The 17,615-nt window shown below is 44.1% G+C and overlaps 1 protein-coding gene across 1 annotated transcript; it reads left to right on the forward strand.

The window, feature by feature from the left end:
- Positions 1–3,861: 3,861 nt before the first annotated feature.
- On the forward strand, positions 3,862–17,261 carry LOC108309224 (lysozyme-like protein 1). Its single transcript, XM_037740983.1, has 5 exons — positions 3,862–4,025; positions 6,291–6,454; positions 6,944–7,102; positions 16,164–16,242; positions 17,022–17,261. Exons 2-5 carry the CDS (start codon positions 6,316–6,318, stop codon positions 17,089–17,091), a joined length of 447 nt encoding a protein of 148 aa, XP_037596911.1. The 5' UTR covers positions 3,862–4,025; positions 6,291–6,315; the 3' UTR covers positions 17,092–17,261.
- The last annotated feature ends 354 nt before the right edge of the window (positions 17,262–17,615 follow it).

A 17,615-nucleotide genomic window follows, 5' to 3' on the forward strand; every position in this document is an offset into this window, starting at 1 on the left:
TTTATTTATTTATTTATTTATTTATTTATTTATTTATTTATTTTTAGACGAGTTTTACTCTTTGTTCCCCAGGCTGGAGTGCAGTGGCACAATCTCGGCTCACTGCAACCTCTGCCTCCTGGGTTCAAGCGGTTCTCCTATCTCAGCCTCCTAAGTAGCTGGTCATACGGGTGTGTGCCACCATGCCTGGCTAATTTTTGTGTTGATAGTAGAGACGTGGTTTCACCATGTTGGCCAGACTGGTCCCAAACTCCTGACCTCAGATGATCCTCCTGACCTCAGATGTCTCCCAAAGTGCTGGGATTATAAGTGTGAGCCACTGTGTCCAGCCTCTTTTGCTTATTTTTAACTTCTGTCTCTAACAGTGTGAAATCTGGTTCCCATTATCTGCAATGTTTTTCTCCATTTGTTTACATGTAATTTAGTTTCAGAATTGCTGACACTGCCCAGGCACAGTGGTTCACACCTGTAATACCAGCACTTTGGGAGGCTGAGGTGGGTGGATCACCGGAGGTCAGGAGTTCAAGACCAGCCTGGGCAACATGGCGAAACCCCCTCTCTACTAAAAATACAAAAATTAGCCGAGTGTGCCAGCACAAGCCTGAAATCTCAGCTACTCAGGAGGCTGAGGCAGGAGAATTGCTTGAACCTGGGAGGTAGAGGTTGCAGATCACACCACTGCACTGTAGCCTGGGTGACAGAAAGAGACTCCGTCTTAAAAAAAAAAATTGCTAACACCCCTATGAAAAAGAAATTCACCAATTGGAATACAGTGTTTATGTACAGACTGTTTTGTCTTACACTCTAAATATCCGGTTAAAACGCTGTTTTTCCAAAGTTATCCAGGTCAGTGACTGTTTTCCCATTCCTTCAGCAGTTCTATCACACATTTGTAATACAGCTAAGTCTTTTTGTCACAGACTAAATTCTATCCTGGTATTCTCCAACATCCTGGATGATTTTTTAAAGTTTGCATGCAATGATGTTCCCCCATTGTGGTGTATGGGTCTGTGGGTTTTGACAAATGTATCCACTACCCCAGCACCACAGAGAACAGTTCCATTGACCTCAAATAGAATGTGTGTGGTCCATTTATGGTCTATTTCTCCTCTAATCTTTGACAATCACTGAACTGTTTTCCATCCCCATAGTTTTGCCTTTTCTATAATGTCATATACCTGGAATTATATAATATGTAGTATTTTGGTTTGGCTTCTTTTACTTAGCAAAATGCGTTTAAGATTCATCCACATTGTTATAGGAATCCATAGCTCTTTCCTTTCATTGCTGAATAGTAATTCATTGTATAGATAGATCATGTTTTTTAAATATATTTGCCCGTTGAAGATCATCTTGGTTGTTTCCAGTTTTTGGTGAGTAGGAATAAAGTTGCTACAAACATGGGTTAGTTTGGTTTTGTGTGAATGTTAAGTTTCTGATTCACTTGATTAAATACCTAGGAGTGTGATTGTTGGTTTATAAGATAAGTCTGTGTCTAGCTTTGTAAGAAACTGCCAAAGTGTTTTCCAAAGTTGACTGTACCACTTTGCTTTCCCACCAGTGATAAATGGGAGTTCTGAAGGTTCTGTGTCTTCATCATCTGGTGGCACCTGATTGATTTTAGCAATTCTAATCAGTGAGAAGTGAGATCTAATTGTGGTTTTAATTTACACTTCCCTGGTGACAATGATATTGATCACCTTTCATATGCTTATTTGGCATTTGGATTTCTTATTTGATGAAGTGTCTGCTTAAATCAGTTGCCCAGTTTTTAATTGGGTCATATGTCTGCTTATGGTTAAATTTGAATTGTTCTTTATATATTCTGAATACAAGGCTTTCAACAGACATGTGATTTATAAATATTTCTTCCAGTCTGTAGCTAGTCTTCATTTTCTTAACAGTGTCTTTCAAAGAGAAAATGTTTTACTTTTGATCAAGTCCAACTTATTGTTTTATTTGCTTTCAGGGATTGTGCTTTTGTTGTTGTATCTAAAATTTTATTGCCAAACCCAAGGTCCTGCAGATTTTCTATGTTTACTGTTAGAATTTCATAGTCTCATTTTTTATATGTAGGTCTTTGATACATTTTGCATTAATTTTTATATGAGATATAAGGTATGTTGTTCTTCAGTATGCCTTCTTTTATTTTGTTGGTTTTGAACATATGTTTCGAACATAGACAGTTTTATTTTAGTACCATTTGGTGAAAAGAACATAATTTTCCATTGAATTTAATTAGCATCTTTGTAAAAATTTTGTTGACTACATATTTATAGATCTATTTCTGGGTTCTCTTTTCTGTTCCACTGGTCTATGGGTCTATCTTCCCACTAGTATTATTCTGCCTTGATTACTACAACTTTATATCGTCTTAAAATCAAGTAGTATGGGACCTTCAATTTTGTTCTTTTTCTCATTGGTTTTGTTTATTCTAGTCCCTTTGCCTTTCATATAAGTTTTAAGATCATCTTATTAATGTTTTCAAAACAATTTTCTGGAATTTTAATTGGAATTCCATTAAACCTATAGATTAAATCTTAACAACATTGAATTTTCAAATTCATGAACATGGTATATCTTTTCCACTTAGGTCTTCTTAAATTTTTCACCTGTCTTACAGTTGTCAGCATATATATCCTGGGCAGATTTTGTTAGGTTTAAATTTAAATACATCATATTCGTGTGTGCTATTGTAAATGGTATTTTTTATTTCAAATTCTATCTTGTATTCCTAGTATATAAGAATATAAATGGCTTTGTATGTTTGCTTTGTATCTGAAAACTTGCTCAGCAAGCCTTTTTTAAAATATACTTTAAGTTCTGGGATACATGTGCAGAGTGTGCAGGATTGTTACATAGGTATACATGTGCTATGATGGTTTCTTGCACCCATCAATCTGTCATCTACATAAGGTGTTTCTCCTAATGCTATCCCTCTCCTAGCCCCCCATCCCTGACACACTTTCAGGAAAGTATCCTACAGATTACTAACTGTAATATATTTATAATAGAAAAACAAAATACCGTGTGAATCAATATGGAATTGGCGAAATATGTTATATCTACACAATGTAATACTATATAAATGTAAAACCAGATTTCAACAAAACCTTTGCATTATTTGCAGATGGAATTTAATAAAATATAATGATAAGTTAGGTGCAACCGACAATAAACTTCTACTTAGATCTACATAATCAATGGGAGTTCATTTTAAAGGTGTCATTAAATCTGAACACAGAAATAAATGGACCTTGAAGCCAGCTCTTTAGCTACCGATTTACAAAGAGTTAAGCCAAATTTTTCAAAAATAATGAAAACCTGTTGATTATACAGAAAATTTCTTTCCTTTTGTGGTCCTCCTTTGAAATGTTTTATTAATTAATCAGATAACTATAGCAAAGAAATGTGCTGATAATAAATTTTTAATGTTAATTTCACCTCTATCTCATCCATTTTCAGATTTTAGTTTTGTGTATGTTGCTAATTTATGTAGCATATTAATATAGAGGTACAGAAGTGTGCTTGATAATTTAGTATACATCTAAAAGGGATACATGTGCAACTTTATTAATGGAGTCTGTGATAAAGTTTGCAGACTGTTGACTTAGAGAAGAGCTCTCACTTGGATGAGAGGCCCTGGCCAAGCTGTGTAGTGAGGAGGCTGTTGAGGGGAAGAGAGAAAAAATGAAGGTTTTAAGGCCCAGAAGACAGTTATCACCTGCCTCAGAACACAAGCGAGCAGGATAACATGGCCTTTAGTCCCAAGAAGTAGAATTCTAGCATCTCTAGGTGGTGAGAAACAAAGGTGTTAAGAATTTTTCTTTCTCTAACATTCTAATGAAAGGTTCTTGAGCTAGGAAAGGATTACTGGTGGCTTGTAGGAATCAGACATGGCTTCAGGGGATGCAGGAAACTCACCTGAGCTGCCAGTCACAGACTGAGTAAGTAGAGCATGCTTCTTCCGCAGACTCGCCTGAGAAGTCAGCCTCTGGGGCAGGCACCAGGAATCTGCATTTTCAGTAAGGCCTAAATTACTCTGATGCCACCCGTCCCAGAGAACCAGCAATGGCAACCCCATCCTGGCTTGAAGGATGTAGAACATGATTCGTGGGGTTACCATGGTTGTGGGTTTTCTTTTGACTTGCTTGAGATCAGTAACATTCTAAGACAGGGGATGGAAACCCACTTTATTTATAAGCTCTGTGTCTTTTTTTTTGTTTTGAGACAGGGTCTCTGTTTCTCAGACTGGAGCTCAGTGGCGCAATCACCGTTCACTACAGCCTCAACCTCCCAACCTCAAGAGATCCTCCCACCTCAGCCTCCCACGTAGTTAGGACCACAGGCACACACCACCATGCCTGGCTGATTTTTGTATACTTTGTAGAGACAGGGGTCTACCTTTGTTGCCCAGGCTGGTCTCAAACTCCTGGCTTCAAGTGATCTGCCTGTCTGAGCCTCACAAAGTGCTGGGATTATAGGCATCAGCCACCGTGCCCAGCCTAAGCTCTGCGTCTTAAACCTCGTTTGTCTGCCTCTCACAGCTTAACACAATGCTGTATGCCACGGACTGGCATGCTTTCTCTGAAAAGGGCCAGATAATAATATGTCAGGCTCTGTGGTCTATACAGCGTCTAACACAACTACTCAACTCTGCCGCTGTAGTTGGAAATCAGCCACCAATATATTACCAAATGGGTGTAGCTGTGTTTCGATAAAACTTTACATACAAAAGCAGGCCTGGTTTGCCCACCTTGCTATTCACGTTCGTAATGTACATACCCCTCATGAAGTGCAGTTCCTTACCTTATTGCTTAGTCACCTTAGAGCCCTGCTTGTTACTCAGGGTGATGGCCTTGCTGATGAATACTAGTCCTGTCTTGGGCCTAGGCTTTCAATGCAGGAATCCAGCCCCAGGGAGAGAAACCAGTGACTGGAGAAGTTTCTAGGCATGTGCAGAAAATGACACGGGATGAACACATGGATGAACATCCAGTTCAGGATCCCAAGCAGGTGTCAGAAATTTCACTTCACCTTATTCCAGCAAGGCTGTCGTGTTTGGGGAAGACATCATTCCAAGAGTGGAAGAGACTGTGGGAAATGAGTAGGCAGCAGGAGATGGCGCTCTTGATCCTACTCCCATTTCACATGGTTCTGGCGGGCCCTCTTGATGCCCCTCTGCTCCCCCAGGCACTGTGCTCCTTTCCTGAGGCATCGTCATCCATCCATCCTGCTCCCCAGTCAGGTGCCAGGCTTTTAGGAGGCCCCCAAGCACTGGTGGTAAAGCCCAGCAAAACAGTGCATTTGCAATCTCAGATAAAACATTGGTATTTTGGAAGCAACATGCCCACATTTGGAAATGAATCAAGAAAAGAAAATGAAAGATTAGGTGCTTCATCTTCACCCTTCAATAAACCCCCAAACAATAAACCTTCAAGTTGTCCATACAGCCCCATGGGTCTTTCATCTCTGGATGAAATGGGGTATCTATTTCTACACATCCAGCTGATCCTTGAACAAATGCAGGGTTCAGGGGCGGGCGCCAAACCTGCCCAGCTGAAAATCTGCATGTAACTTTCAACTCCCCAGAAACTTAACGACTCATAGCCTACTGCTGACTGGAAGCCTTACCAATAACATAAACAGCCAATAAGCACATATTTTATGTTCTATGTCTTCTGTACTGTACTCTTACATAAAGTAAGCTAGAGAAAAGAAAATGTTATTTAAAAAGCATAAGGAAGAGCAGACACGTTTACTCTTAGTTAAGTGGAAGTGGGTGATCGTTAAGTCCTTCATCCTGGTTGTCTTGGCACTGAACAGGCTGAGGCGTGGGAGGAAGGGGAGGGGTTGGTCTTGCTGTCTCAGGGGTGGCAGAGGCAGAAGAAAATTCCCAAAAAATGAACCCACGCAGTTCAAAGCCATGTGTTCAAGGGTCCGTGGTATAGGGAATGTTTCACCCTTGTATTCTATTTTCTATTCATAGAATTCAAATAGAAATCCTAAAAGTTTCACCTGGATATGTATTAAGGAGGGTTAATTTTTTCACTTGCTGAATCCTGAGAACACAGCGCTGACTTGGAAGTCACTGTAGGGAAAAGCATTAGGGAAAGAGCCTGCAGTCGCGTTCCTTCCCTGCACTGTGGAGTGGCCAGTTTTCCCTGATGGTGGCTCTGAATGACCAAAGTGACAGGCAGCATCTAGGCAGGGCTGTGCATAGTCTCCGCCGCTGGATTTCAGAGTTCCCGAATCAAGATCGTCTGACCCGGTCTCCTGCTCTTTGGCAGGTTCTGTCTCCAGCAGGCTTTGAGGATGAAGGCTGCGGGCCTTTTGACCCTGATTGGCTGCTTGGTCACAGGCGCCGAGTCCAAAATCTACACTCGCTGCAAACTGGCAAAAATATTCTCGAGGGCTGGCCTGGACAATTACTGGGGCTTCAGCCTTGGAAACTGTGAGATTCTTTCTTTCCTGATCTCTTTCTGTCCTTGACCTCTGCCCTGAGATGCTGAAGGTCCCGGCCACACTCCCTGCTGCGTCTTCCCAGTGGTCCATGCCCTGCCCCCACCGCACCCAGGGCTGGCTGCTAGCCTAACTGTGGCTCTCTGGGTCTCCTCTCCTTCCTCCCCTGCCCCTGATTTCCTTATTCCTGGAGTCCTGTCCTCAGGACACCATCGGGGAAGGGAAAATAATGCCACTTCTGCTGGCACTGTGGGGAGGGCACCTGACTTTTGTCTAGGCTCAGCCCCTGACTGGGTGTCCAGCTTCAGGTGACCCCTCCCAGCCCCCATGTGCCCCTCAGGGTGCCCGCCTGTCCTGCCCCGCCCCGAGGTGTGTTGGGAGGAAGCAGTCAGGGAACCGTGATCAGGAAACGCACCCTCAGACCAGGCTTAGAGCAAGCGATGCACTTCTTTTGCTGGTGTTTCTGGCTTTGCCCCTCCAGGGATCTGCATGGCATATTACGAGAGCGGCTACAACACCACGGCCCAGACGGTCCTGGATGACGGCAGCATCGACTACGGCATCTTCCAGATCAACAGCTTCACCTGGTGCCGACAAGGAACGCTGCAGGAGCAGAACCACTGCCACGTCGCCTGCTCAGGTGAGGCTCTGACTTTCCAGTGAGCCCCGGGGAGAAAGCCAACAATGGGAACGCCACCCATGTTTTACTCTAACTAAAACGTGGAGTTCAGACTTGCAAATAGTTCTGTTCCAGATTGGTAAATTATGCAACAGTTTCCAAGGTGGCACTCAGGATCCTGCGGCTGACTTGTCCAAAGATGACTTATTCCATGTAGGAGAGTTTTTATGAAGCCGGGGGATGGACGAACTCTCTACTGCCCTTGAATGTATAGAGATATTTGATGTCTTCAGTAAAAAAAAAAAAAAAAGGAAGCTGCGGCCCGGGCATGGTGGCTCACACCTGTAATTCCAGCCCTTTGGGAGGCCGAGGCAGGTGGACCACAAGATCAGGAGTTCAAGACCAGCCTTGCCAAGATGCTGAGACCCCGTCTCTACTAAAAATACAAAAGTTAGCCGGGCGTGGTAGCAGGTGCCTGTAATCTCAGCTACCTGGGAGGCTGAGGCAGGGAATTGCTTGAACCTGGGAGGCGGAGGTTGCAGTGAGCCAAGATCATGCCATTGCTCTCCAGCCTGGGCGACAGAGGGAGACTCCGTCTAAAAAAAAAAAAAGAAGAAGAAGAAAAGAGAGAAAGAAAAAGAAAAAGGAAACTGCCTGCCAGCTGCTTCCCATAAACAATTTGCTCAAAGGATGCAGTTTGTACTTCTTTGAGCAGAATGAGATGAATACACTTTACGTCTCTTTTCTTTCAAGACAAGGTCTCACTCTGCTGCCCAAGCTGGAGTACAGTGGTTCGTTCATAGTTCACTGCAGTCTCCACCCCCAGGATTCAAGCAACCCTTCCTCCTCTGCGTGGCTAGAACTACAGGCGTATGCCCAGCTGTTTTTAATTTTTTTTGTAGAGACAGTGTCTGGCTGTGGGCTCTTGCTATGGGGTCTCATCCGGGCTGGTCTGGAAATCCTGGCCTAAGGTGATTCACTGACTTTACTCTTGTACCTTACATGGCAAAAGGGACTTTGCCGATATGAGGAAGGATCTGAGCTTGAGCCAGAGAGATTATCCTGGGCGATGGGTGAAGCCAATCTAATCTCATGAGTTCTCAGAAGGAGAGAATCTTGCTCAGCATACCAAGTCATTAAAATAGCATTTAATTCCGTCAGAAAGGAATTCAGGTTTCGATTGCTGCTGTAACAAATTACCACAAACTTAGTGGCTTAAAAACACCGCAAAATTTGCTGACAGTTCTCTAGGCTGGAAGAGTGACGGGGATTCACAGGGCTGAAGTCAAGGTGCTGACAGGTGTTTTCCTTTCTGGAGGCTCTGGGGGAAGCTCCATTTCCTTGCTCATTTGGGATTTGGGAGAGTTCAGTTCTTTGTGGGTGTCGAACTGAGATCCCTGTTGCTTGCAGGTTGTCACCCAGGGAACATTCCCAGCTTCTAGGGACCACTCACACCCCTTGACTCACGGCCCCTTACTCCATCTTCACAGGCAGCAATGGTGGGTTGAGACCCTCTCACATTTTGAATCTCTCCTCCTTTTTCTGTCATTGGATCTCTCTCTGACCACATCTGGGCAAGATTCTGTGCTTCCAAGGACTCACGCAAATTTGCTTTTGCCATGTAAGGTACAAGAGTAAAGTCAGAGGGTCACCTTAGGCCAGGAGTTCAAGACCAGCCTGGATGAGACCCCATAGTGAGACCCCACAGCCAGACTCTGTCTCCACAAAAAAATTAAAAATAGGTGGGCATATACCTGGAGTTCCAGCCCCCCAGAGTATGTTTTCTGAGAAGCAAGTTGTTAATTTTTTTACCTCCTACATCATAAAGATTCCTAGTAGGAAGACAGAACAAATGCAAACTGGGTAATTGAAAGAGAATGTTAATAGAGACTCTACTTACAAAAATCTGATCAAATCATAGAAAAACCATGGCAATACTGAAATGAGGGATTAGGAACCCCTAGCCCAAAGAAGAATGGAAAGAGAGCTGTGACCAGCACTGAGGCACAAAAGGTCTGCAGGGAGAGGACTGGCTTCTAGGACCTGAGACCTTCCCTCAAGGGACATCCTCAGCAAACTTCCTCTGTCCCCTCCCTACTCTTTTTTTTTGCTTTGAGACAGAGTCTCACTCTGTCACCCAGGCTGGAGTGCAGTGGCACAATCTCAGCTCACTGCAAACTCCGCCTCCCAGATTCAACCAATTCTCCTGCCTCAGCCTCCCAAGTAGCTGGGATTACAGGCATGAGCCACCATGCCAGGCTAACTTTTGTATTTTTAGTAGAGACGGGGTTTCACCATATTGGCCAGGCTGGTCTTGAACTCCTGACCTTGTGATCACCCACCTTGGGGCCTTGCAAAGTGCTGGGATTACAGGTATGAGCCACCACGCCTAGCCCAATGCCTACTCTTATTTAAACTCTCCAGAAGTCAGAGGACATAAGAGTCCATTGACTCCAATGTGTGCGTCAGCCTCTGAGTGCACAGAGCACGGTGGAGAAGGGTAGAGGGTGGATCCATCAGGGCAAAGATAAGATATTCAGCTCAGCTCCCATGCACCCTCTCACAAAACTGTAGGAAAAGGTGCTCCACCAGAATGATAAACTAAAACAATAAAGAGGAAGACACAGTTCAGGAAACAAGGGACTTGATAAGGGAGAAAGGCAGGAAGAATGCCCAGCCTGACAGTGAAGGATGATCCAGGATGAGCTTTCATTATAGATTCCTAGTTACACCTCATTATGGTTAGAGACTATGGTCTATCTCAGCGGCCCCCAACCTTGTCGGCACCAGGGACCAGTTTGTAGAAGACAAAGTTTCCATGGACCAGCGGGGAGGAGGATTGTTTCAGGATAATTCAAGCACATTACATCTATTGTCCACTTTATATCTATTATTATGACAGTGTAATATATAAGAAATAATTATACAACTCACCATAACGTAGAATCAGTGGGAGCCCTGAGCTTGTTTTCCTGCAACTAGACAGTCCCGTTTGGGGGTGATTGGAGACAGTGACAGATGATCAGGCATTAGATTCTCATAAGGTGCGTGCAACCCAGATGCCTCACATGTGCAGTCACAGTAGGGTTTGTACTCTTACGAGACTCTAATGTGGCCGCTGATCTGACAGGAGGTGGAGCTCAGGCAGTAACGTGAGTGATGGGGAGTGGCTGTAAATACAGAGGTTCACGGTAAGAGGAAAAAGGACACTCATATCTTTTTTTTTTTTTTTTTTTGAGATGAAGTCTTGCTCTGTCACCAGGCTGGAGTGCAGTGGAGCAATCTCAGCTCACTGCAACCTTCGCCTCCCAGGTACAAGTAATTCTTCTGCCTCAGCCTCCCGAGTAGCTGGGATTACAGTCACACGCCACCACACCCAACTAATTTTTGTATTTTTAGTAGAGACAGGGTTTCACCATGTTGGCCAGGATGGTCTTGATCTCTTGATCTCTTGATTCACCTGCCTTGGCCTCCCAAAGTGCTGAGATTATAGGTGTGAGCCCGTGTCTGGTCTCATATCTGTTTTCTTATTGTGAAGAGCAAAGGACTTTTGGGGATAGCTTTAAAATGGAAAAAAAAGATGTTGGCTTTATATACTAACCACCCCTTTGTGGCAGGCCTCCCTTAGGAGGGAGGTTTTTATTAGAACAATGTTATTCTGTCCCACGTAGTACAGAAGCGGGGACATTTTGTCATGGGAACCTGAAAAAAAAGAGCATGAGGGTGTGTATACAAGGTATGTGATGCTATATGCATGTATATAGATACACTTCATGCTTTTTCTTTCTTTCATTTTTTTAAACAGAGATGGGGGTTTCGCCATATTGCCCAGGCTGGTCTTGAACTTCTGGGCTCAAGTGATCCTCTCACCTCAGCATCCCAAAGTGCTGGGATTACAGGAATGAGCCACTGTGCCCAGCCTGTGCACATTTTCTGAAGCTAGACAATCTCCTCACTCCCATTCCAAATTGTATTCCTAAAACTCCTGCCTACTTTCCCCAAACTATTTGAATAGAAAGTCGATGCTATATTCACATATACAAAGCACACATAAGCACACACATTCATATACGTGCACATGTACATACACACAGTGTACAAAATTCCTGCTGTGATAACAGTATCTTCCCCCAGCAGCACAGATTTCATGAAAATAAGAGACATTTAAGGAAAAAATGATTACTGACTCTCAGTCTAGTTCACTTATATTACTCTTATGTCTCATCACCCTGGTACCGAAATTGGCCTTCCTCCCTTCAGAGCAGGGAAGAAATGAACATCGTGGGCGTGGTGGCTGCCAGATTTCACTTGGGAGGTGGGAGGACGCCGAGGAGACAGATACTTTGAAGCAGAGCTAACATAACTGAAAACAAGGACTGAAGCTCTTTCTGTGTAGATTGTTGCTGTTTTCTGTTGGATGTGGGAGAATAAACGATTCTTTGCTGTTCAACGTAACCCTTTCCTTATTCATGTTCAACTGGGCAGAACTGTCTATTTAAAGTAAATTGAGCAAAACAATTATTGGCAAGATTCCTCATTTGAAAAGTGTCATCTTAGGCCAGGCTCAGTGGCTCTGGCCTATAATCCCAGCACTTTGGGAAACTGAGGCGGGTGGATTTCCTGACCTCAGGAGTGGATTTCCTGACCAGCCTGGGCAATACAGTGAAACCCCGTCTCTACTAAAATACAAAGCGATAGCCAGGTTTGGCAGCGCGCCTGTAGTCCCAGCTACTTGGGAGGCTGAGTCAGGAGAATTGCTTGAACCCAGGAGGTGGAGGTTGCAGTGAGCGGAGATTACGCCATTGCACTCCAGCCTGGGCAACAGAGCGAGACTGCATCTCCAAAAAAGGAAGAAAGAAAGAAAGAAAAGTACCATCTTAACTCATGTCTGACCCTCTCTGGCCCCTCTGTGGCTATTTCTTGCAACAACAGCTCAGAGCTGTGTGGGGCTCTTGATTTCCCAGTGCTCACCTTCCCTCCCTAACATGCTTTCTTTTTTCTTTCTTTCCCCTTCCTTCCTTCCTTCCTTCCTTCCTTCCTTCCTTCCTTCCTCCCTCCCTCCCTCCCTCCCTCTTCCTTCCTTCCTTCCTTCCTTCCTTCCTTCCTTCCTTCCTTCCTTCCTTCCTTCCTTCCTTCCTTCCTTCCTTCTTTTTTTTGAGACAGAGTTTTGCTCTTGTTACCCAGGCTGGAGTGCAATGGCGCGATCTCGGCTCACCGCAACCTCCGCCTCCTGGGTTCAGGCAATTCTCCTGCCTCAGCCTCCTGAGTAGCTGGGATTACAGGCATGCGCCACCACAGTCAGCTAATTTTTGTATTTTTAGTAGAGACGGGGTTTCACCATGTTGGCCAGGCTGGTCTCAAACTTTTGACCTCAAGTGATCTGCACGCCTCAGCCAAAGTGCTGGGATTACATACGTGAGCCACCACAACTTGGCCAACATACTTTCCTAAGCAAATGCAGTCATGCCTAACGAATACTTTCACAACATCCCAATTGTGCAACAAAATGCTCTAACAAAGTAGGAGGGGACAAACGACTTTCCACAGTGTCCGCTTCCTGGTCCTGCGTGGCCCCACCCTCCCAGGAACCCTTACAGGGCTTCGCCATCCAAGCAAACTGCCCTGCCCCCAATACAAATGTGCTGTTTCTATACATGCCTGGGATGACCTCCAGTCCCAGAACAATAGAATGTGATCTGCTTCCTCCTCACTATGCATTATATAATCTGTGTCCCTCCAACCTCTAGAGACCGCTCCGAACCCACGTCTCCCAGGAAATATGCTAGACCATTGCTGGGTCTGCATCACAAATGGACATCTCTGTCTGCCCATCCCGCTTCCCCCCACCACATTCCTTTCATAGGTGTGGATTGCGAAAAATATCTGGCATCTCAAACCCATCTCAGCATCAGCTCCTGGAGGACTCAACTTGCAATAGAAGTAATGTTGAACTTGTTTTATTTATTTGCCTTTTTCTGTCATGTTTGTGTTGAGGATCTTGAGGCCGTTTCTAAGCAATCAGGAAAGAATGTGGATATCAACTAATACATTTCAATTCAAAGATTTGTTATATCTGAAGCAATTGAAAAAATAATAGATGGCTGGGAGTGGTGGCTCATGCCTGTAATCCCAGCATTTTGGGAGGCCAAGGTTGGAGGATTGCTTGAGTCCAGGAGTTCAAGACCAGCCTTGGGATCATGGTGAAAGCCTGTTTCTACAAAAATGAAAATAAAAAATGGTCAGGCATGGTGGTGCGCACCTGTATTCCCAGCTACTTGGGAGGCTGAGGCGGAAGGATTGCTTGAGACCAGGAGGTGGAGGCTGCACTGAGCTGTTATCATGCCACTGCATTCCAGCCTGGGTGACAGAGTGAGACTCTGTCTCAAACAAAAAACAGAAGAGGAAAAGTAATAAAGACAAAGACTGATGTATTTGATTTAAAACTTAAAACTATCTGCATATGGAAAATACCCTGGATAAAAAATTTTTAAGACACAAACTGAGAAATGACAATAGACAAAAATTTAATATTTACCTGTAAAGAAACCTTACCTGCCAAGCTAACCCAAATACAGAAAACATTGTACTATCCTGTCTTAGTTGCCTTTTTATGTATGTATGTATGTATGTATTTACTTATTGATTATACTTTAAGTTCTGGGGTACATGTGCAGAACGTGCAGGTTTGTTGCATGGGTATACAAGTGCCATCGTGGTTTGCTGCCTCCATCACCCCGTCATCTACATTAGGCATTTCTCCTAATGCTATACCTCCCCAATTCCCCCAACCCCTGCTATCCCTTCCCTAGCCCTCGACCCCTGACAGGCCCCAGTGTGATGCTCCCCTCCCTGTGTCCACATTTTCTCATTGTTCAACGCCCACGTATGAGTGAGAACATGAGGTGTTTGGTTTTCTGTTCTTGTGTCAGTTTGTTAAGAATGATGGTTTCCAGCTTTATGTCCCTATAAAGGACATGAACTCATCCTTTTTTTTTTTTTTTTTTTTTGAGACGGAGTTTCACTCTTATTACCCAGGCTGGAGTGCAATGGCGCGATCTCGGCTCACCGCAACCTCCGCCTCCTGGGCTCAGGCAGTTCTCCTGCCTCAACCTCCTCCTGAGTAGCTGGGATTACAGGCATGTGCCACCATGCCCAGCTAATTTTTTGTATTTTTAGTAGAGACGGGGTTTCACCATGTTGACCAGGATGGTTTCGATCTCTTGACCTCGTGATCCACCCGCCTCAGCCTCCCAAAGTGCTGGGCTTACAGGCTTGAGCCACCGCGCCCGGCTGAACTTATCCTTTTTTATGGCTGCATAGTATTCCATGGTGTATATGTGCCATTTTTTCTTTAACCAGTCTATATTTGATGGGCATTTGGGTTGGTTCCCAGTCTTTGCTATTGTGAACAGTGCCACAATAAGCATACATGTGCATTTTTTTTATAATAGAACAATTTATAATCCTTTGGGTATATACCCAGTAATGGGATTGCTGGGTCAAATGTTATTTCTATTTCTAGATCCTTGAGGAACTGCCAAACTGTCTTCCACAATGGTGAACTGATTTATACTCCCACCAACAGTGTAGAAGCGTTCCTATTTCTCCACGTCCTCTCCAGCATCTGTTGTCTCCAGATTTTTTAATGATTGCCATTCTGACTGGATTAAGATGGTATCTCAATGTGGTTTTGATTTTCATTTCTCTAATGACCAGTGATGATGAGCACTTTTTCATGTTTGTTGGCTGCATGAATGTCTTCTTTTGAAAAGTGCCTGTTCATATACTTCACCCGCTTTTTGATGGGGTTGTTTGGTTTTTTCTTGTAAATCTGTTTAAGTTCTTTGTAGATTCTGGATATTAGCCCTGTGTCAGATGGGTAGAGGCAAAAATTGTTTCCCATTCTGTTGGTTGCTGGTTTACTCTAATGATAGATTCTTTTGCTGTGCAGAAGCTCTTAAATTTAATTAGATCCCATTTGTCTATTTTGGCTTTTGTTGCCATTGCTTTTGGAGTTTAAGTCATGAAGTCCTTGCCCATGCCTATGTCCTGAATGATATTGCCTAGGTTTTCTTCTAGGTTTCTTATGGTGTTAGGTCGGTCTTATGTTTAGATCTTTAATCCATCTGGAGTTAGTTTTTGTATAAGGTGTAAGGAAGGGATCCAGTTTCAGCTTTCTGTATATGACTAGCCAGTTTTCCCAACACCATTTAATAAACAGGGAATCCTTTCCTCATTGCTTGTTTTTGTCAGGTTTGTCAAAGATCAGATGATTGTAGATGTGTGGCATTATTTCTGAGGCCTCTGTTCTGTTCCATTGGTCTATATTTCTGTTTTGGTAACAGTTCCATGCTGTTTTGATTACTGTAGCCTTGTAGTATCCTTTGAAGCCAGGTAGCGTGATGCCTCCTGCTTTGTTTTTGTTTTTGTTTTTTTTTGCTTAGGACTGACACGAGCTCTTTTTTGGTGCCTTTATTTTTGGCTTCAGACAGAGTCTCACTGTGTTGCCCAGGCTGGAGTTCAGTGGCGTGAACACAGCTCATTTCAGCTTCAATCTCCTGGGCTCAAGTGATTCTCCGACCTCAGATTCCCAAAAAGCTGGGACCATAGGTGTGTGCCATCACGCTAGGCTAATTTTTTATGTTTTGCATAGATGGGGTCTTGCTATGTTGCCCAGGCTGGACTCAAACTCCTGGCCTCAAGTGATCTTCCTACCTCAGCCTCCCAAAGTGCTGGGATTACAAGTCTGAGCCACCATGCCTGGCCTGTGCGTACTTCTTTAGGATGTAAAAAAGCATTTTCACATGACGTCTTCTTAAACACATTTCCAAAAACCCTTCAGGATTGGGCTCTTCCTCTGAAACATCAGGTAGTGCAAGATGAAGATGGTCTTAAAACAAACACAAAGTTCTTTTAATTATAAAGAAGCTTAACAAAAATGAGATTGTGGCTTTGCAGGGCAAATCATAGTTCTTCCAAACCACCCATTCCAACAAGAGTGAGAAAGTGAAGTAAACTTGAGTTGGGGTCCCTCTCCAACAACAAAATCTCACCTAACCCTGATGTCTTCTCTCTTTTACAGCCTTGATCACTGATGACCTCACAGATGCGATTATCTGTGCCAGGAAAATTGTTAAAGAGACAGAAGGAATGAACTATTGGTAAGAGTCTTTCCTTGGGAGACTTTGGCTGCATGGGCAAAACCTAGTGTGTGCCTTCATCACAACTATGGTGGAATTGACAACTCACCTCCGCAGAGCGGTCCAACCAATGGAAGGAGACCTTGTCTATATTCTCCTCCATCGGCGGGCAGGCGTGCAGTGAGCACAGCAGTAGATGGAAGGGGAGAGGAGAAATGGGATTGAGTTAAGTTAGTTTGCAATTGTTTTTCATCTGAACCGATTCCAAACAATGGGGAAAGGCATTTTCTAGTGACTTGGAAAGAGTCAATTGAGTCAATCAACAGAGAAAAAAACCCAGAAAGGTTGAGTTTGCTCTAGACTTGGATAAGATTTGGAAGGTTACAGCAACACTTTGCAGGGAAAGAGGAAAGTGAGCAAGTCTGTGACATGGCGACTCAGCAGAAGCCTCCCCAGGACTGAGCCTGGGACCTTGCGTTCCCTGAGCTGTGTTCTAGTGAACATTGCTAGCCGGGCCACCCACTCAGAGAACCTGCATTTTCAGAGATGTGGGTGTATAATGAAATGACCCGTCCTTACCAAAGCTGATTGCTTGCTGCTGAAGCTAACAATGGCTAGGAGAGAAGCAGGAGAGAAAAGTCTGAACTGGGCAAAAGGGCAGTGTCCTTGGATCTCAGAAGCAAATGAGACCCAACCCAGGGTTCCGCTGTGATTCTGGTTAATTTCTGTAGGATTTGAACCTAAGACCATTTGGATTGTCATGCTTCTTTCCGCTGCTCCTGCTTCCCTCTCGTCCTCAGGCAAGGCTGGAGGAAACACTGCGAGGGCAGAGACCTGTCCGAGTGGAAAAAAGGCTGTGAGGTTTCCTAAGCTGGGACTGGACCCAGGATGCTTTGCGGCGACGCCCCAGAGTTTGCAGTGAGCGTCCAAATGCCTGTGTCATGTCATCCCGCGTCCTCCCAATATTCCTTCTCAAACTTGGAGAGGGAAAACTAAGCTACATTTTTAAGAAAATAAATATTTCCATTTAAATGGCTTCACCTTGACTCAGTTCCTTTTTCTTCTCTTTTTTTAAATTTAAATTTTAATTTTTAATTTCTTTTGAGACAGAGTCTTGCTCTGTCCCCCAGGTTGGAGTGCAGTGGTATGATCTCAGCCCACTGCAACCTCCACCTCCCAAGTTCAAGTGATTCTCCTGCCTTAGCTTTCCGAGTAGCTGGAGTTACACCCTGCTAATTTTTGTAATTTTTAGTAGAGATGGGGTTTTGCCATGTTGACCATCCTGGTCTTGAACTCCTGAGCTCAAGGTGATCCGCCCACCTTGGCCTCCCAAAGTGCTGGGATTTCAAGTGTGAGCCACCGCGCCTGACCCTGACTCCGTTTCAATGATGCCA

Source organism: Cebus imitator, unplaced genomic scaffold, assembly GCF_001604975.1.
Source record: "Cebus imitator isolate Cc_AM_T3 unplaced genomic scaffold, Cebus_imitator-1.0 Scaffold92, whole genome shotgun sequence".
In the NCBI taxonomy this organism is placed as follows: Eukaryota; Metazoa; Chordata; class Mammalia; order Primates; family Cebidae; genus Cebus; species Cebus imitator.